The sequence below is a fragment of the Corapipo altera genome, unplaced genomic scaffold (genome assembly GCF_003945725.1).
Source record: "Corapipo altera isolate COAL_440 unplaced genomic scaffold, ASM394572v1 285, whole genome shotgun sequence".
NCBI lineage: Eukaryota > Metazoa > Chordata > Aves > Passeriformes > Pipridae > Corapipo > Corapipo altera.
Window position 1 is genome coordinate 88,167 of NW_020885135.1, and position 3,457 is coordinate 91,623.

General features: G+C 54.2%; 1 protein-coding gene across 1 annotated transcript; it reads left to right on the forward strand.

Moving 5' to 3' along the window:
- Nucleotides 1-120: 120 nt before the first annotated feature.
- On the forward strand, nt 121-3,451 carry PIN1 (peptidylprolyl cis/trans isomerase, NIMA-interacting 1). The gene is made up of 4 exons (XM_027670105.1): nt 121-204; nt 690-905; nt 1,708-1,818; nt 3,084-3,451. The coding sequence occupies exons 1-4, from the start codon at nt 147-149 to the stop codon at nt 3,191-3,193; spliced, it is 495 nt and encodes a 164-aa protein (XP_027525906.1). The 5' UTR covers nt 121-146; the 3' UTR covers nt 3,194-3,451.
- Nucleotides 3,452-3,457: the final 6 nt, after the last annotated feature.

Consider the following 3,457-nt stretch of genomic DNA (forward strand, 5'->3'; position numbering starts at 1 on the left):
ATTGACAGCCGTGTGCACCAATCGCACTGCGGGGTTGCTGGCGCCGCCCTGCGTGCGCCAATGGGAGCGGAGGAGGGGGATTAGCCCCGCCTTCGCCGTGTGGACAGTGAGGGCGGGGCGGTCAGGGCGGGCGCAGGGAAGGGAAGATGGCGGAGGAGGAGAAGCTGCCCCCGGGGTGGGAGAAGAGGATGAGCCGCAGCTCCGGTGAGGGGCCCGTGGGGAGGGGGCGGCTCCAGGGGGGCCCGGGGGGTGTGAGGAAGAAGGGAGAGGTGGAGGGGCGGGAAAAAGAGCTTGGGGGGGTGAGGAAGGGGCGCGGCGGGGGGAGCGGCAGGGCCTGGGGGTGAGGGAGTGGAGGGGTTTGGGGGGAGAATTGTGGGGATGGGGGGGGGGGACCTCAGGGCGGGGGCTCAGTGTGGAGAGGTCACCAACCTATTTTTTGGGCCAAAAAAAATCTATTCTTTGGGTCACCAGCTTGATCTTTTTGGTCACTAACTGGGTTTCTTGGGTCGCCAAGTGGATGCTTCGGGTCAATAAATGGATGGTTTGGGTCACTAAAGGGATGTTTTGGGTCAATAAATGGATGTTTTGGGTCAATAAATGGACATTTCGGGTCAATAAATGGACATTTTGGGTCACTAAAGGGATGTTTTGGGTCAATAACTGGCTCTTTTGGCCCCTCTTTCCCTCAGGCCGGGTTTATTACTTCAACCACCTGACGAACGCCAGCCAGTGGGAGCGGCCGCACGGCTCCGGCTCCGGCGGCTCCGTGGGGTCGGCGCGGTCGGAGCCGGGGCGGGTTCGCTGCTCCCACCTCCTGGTGAAGCACAACCAGTCCCGCAGACCCTCGTCCTGGAGGCAGGACAAGATCACCCGCTCCAAGGAGGAGGCCCTGGAGCTCATCAACGGCACGTGGGCACCCCTGGGAACAGCGGGAATGAGGATGGGAGTGGTGGGGATGGTGGGAATGGTGGGGGTGAGAATGGGAATGATGGGGATGGGAAAGGTGAGGATGGGAATGGTGGGGATGGTGGGAATGGGAATGATGGGGATGGGGATGATCAGGGTGGGGATGGGGTTTATGGGAATGGTGGGAATGGGATTCATGGGAATGGTGGGGATGGTGGGAATGGGAATGATGGGGATAATGGGAATGGGGCAGGGTGTATAGGAATAATGGGAATATTATATAATATAATAATGATAACAATGAATACAAGTAATAGCAATTATCCATAAATTTCATATGGAACACAAATAGAAATGTTGTACAAAAACATCTGATGTATAAATGATATCAATTCCATCTGTTATTGCCCAGAGAATTCCCGAGATTCCCCTCTCCCTGCCCTTTCCCAGCCCCCCTTTTCCAGGCTGGGAAAAAACCTCCCAGGTTTTGAATTCCCAGCCTAAATTAGGTCACCCTTGTGCTGCTTCTGCCACTTCGCTTCCAATTAATCCCCGTGCTCGGAAATAATCCCAAATTAACTCAGGCCTCTGCCTCTCCCAGGGCAGCTCCTTCTCCCTCTGCTCCATCCCTCCAGTCTTGGAATTATTTCTCCTCCTTTTTCTGCCCAAATTCCCCCAAAAACCAGAATTTTTTTTGGAGGGAGGGGGGGAATAAATATTTGAGGTGGGATTTAAGGCACAAAAGGAGGTTCTGGGGTGGTTTTTCTCCCTGTGAAGGGGTTGTTTTCCCTGTTTTTCCAGGTTATATCCAGAAGATAAAATCGGGAGAGGAGGATTTTGAGTCCTTGGCTTCCCAGTTCAGCGACTGCAGCTCGGCCAAGGCAGGAGGGGACCTGGGAGCCTTTGGGAGAGGTGAGGGGCTTCTTCCCAAAAAACACCCCAGACCACCCATTCCAGGGGTTTATTCCCCCAAAACAGCAATTTGGGGGGTTTTCCCCCCAAAAAACGCCCCAAACCCACCCATTCCAGGGGTTTACTCCCCAGAGCAATTTTTATATGGATTAAAAACCTAATTTCCTCCTCACCAAACCCCTATTTTTGGTGATTTAATCCATTTTTTGATCAAACCCCAGCACTCACAGTTGTTCCCTCAGCTGAAAAAAAAGAGGAAAAAGTGATTTTTAATGGATTTCCAAACCTTTTATGGATATTTCTGTGTTCTGGGCAAGCCCAGCTCTTTGCAGAGGGACAAAAATACGGATTTTTTTTTGTTTAATTCTCTGCACCAAAACAGGAAGAAATTCCCTAAAATTCAGCTCCCACTAGATGGCAGCGGCTCCCATCGTTCCACCCCCTCCTTCCTGCTTTTTTTAGGGATGAAAGGGAAGGAAGGAAAGCTGGGAAAAAGGGCTTTTTAGTGGAAAATAACCCCGAAATTGTGGGAAAAATTGGGGGAATGGTGGAAATATTGAAATATAACGGGTAACAATCCAAATATTCTGAATATAACGAGCCTGGTGAGCTTCCTTCCCCTTCCAGTAATTAATGAAAACGCTGGAATTTAGGAAAAAAACTCTGGGAAAATATGTCAGGGATAAACTGGGAAAAAAAGGAAAGTCCCTTTGGTGATAAATTAATTTTTGGGGGGGAAAAAACTCAGTTTGAGGGTGTTGTTAGTCCTGGAAAAGGAGAAATGGAGCAGGAGAAGGGGCCGGAAAACAAGGAGAAGGGGGTGAAAAAGGAGAAGGGGCTGGAGAACATGGAAAAGGGGCTGGAGAACATGGAAAAGGGGCTGGAGAACGTGGAAAAGGGGCTGGAGAACATGGAAAAGGGGCTGGAGAACATGGAAAAGGGGCTGGAGAACATGGAAAAGGGGCTGGAGAACATGGAAAAGGGGCTGGAGAACATGGAAAAGGGGCTGGAGAACATGGAAAGGGGGCTGGAGAACATGGAAAAGGAGGCCCCAGAGGGATCTTCGGTGTCCCCAAAATCCCCTGGAAGGAGGGCGGAGCCGGGCGGGGTCGTTCCCTTCTCCCGAGGGGAGGAAACACCCTCGGGCTGCACCCGGAGAGGCTCGGGTTGGATCCGGGGGACAATTCCCTCCTGGAACGAGGGTTAACCCCTCCCCGGAGCCCCCGGGATCCCTGACCCCGCGGTTTCCCGGGAATTCTCCGCAGGGCAGATGCAGAAGCCGTTCGAGGACGCGTCGTTCGCGCTGCGGGCGGGCGAGATGAGCGGCCCCGTGTTCACGGATTCAGGGATCCACATCATCCTCCGCACGGAGTGAAAGTGCCTTTGGGGCCCGGAGAGGGAGACACGAGGGGGAGGAACGGAATCCGACCCCCTCCCACCCCACGAACTCCATCGCCACTCCCGATCCCAAAAAACACCCCGTCCTCTGTCCCACGGCTCAAACCTCCCGGGACACCTCGGCGCCGGAAAGGGAGGGGGCGGCTCCCGGGACGGGGCGTCGGCGTCTTCCCAAGGGCGGGAAAACGGGGAATTCCGGGGGGTTTGGGGAGGGTTGGGCTGTCCTGACCCGGCTCCGGGC

Bases quoted from the DNA above. Each gene is read 5' to 3' on its own strand.
- PIN1 (XM_027670105.1), top strand. From the start codon at position 147: ATGGCGGAGGAGGAGAAGCTGCCCCCGGGGTGGGAGAAGAGGATGAGC. The intron at 205-689 runs GTGAGGGGCCCG...TCTTTCCCTCAG, and splicing joins GAGGATGAGCCGCAGCTCCG to GCCGGGTTTATTACTTCAAC. The intron at 1,819-3,083 runs GTGAGGGGCTTC...AATTCTCCGCAG, and splicing joins CCTGGGAGCCTTTGGGAGAG to GGCAGATGCAGAAGCCGTTC.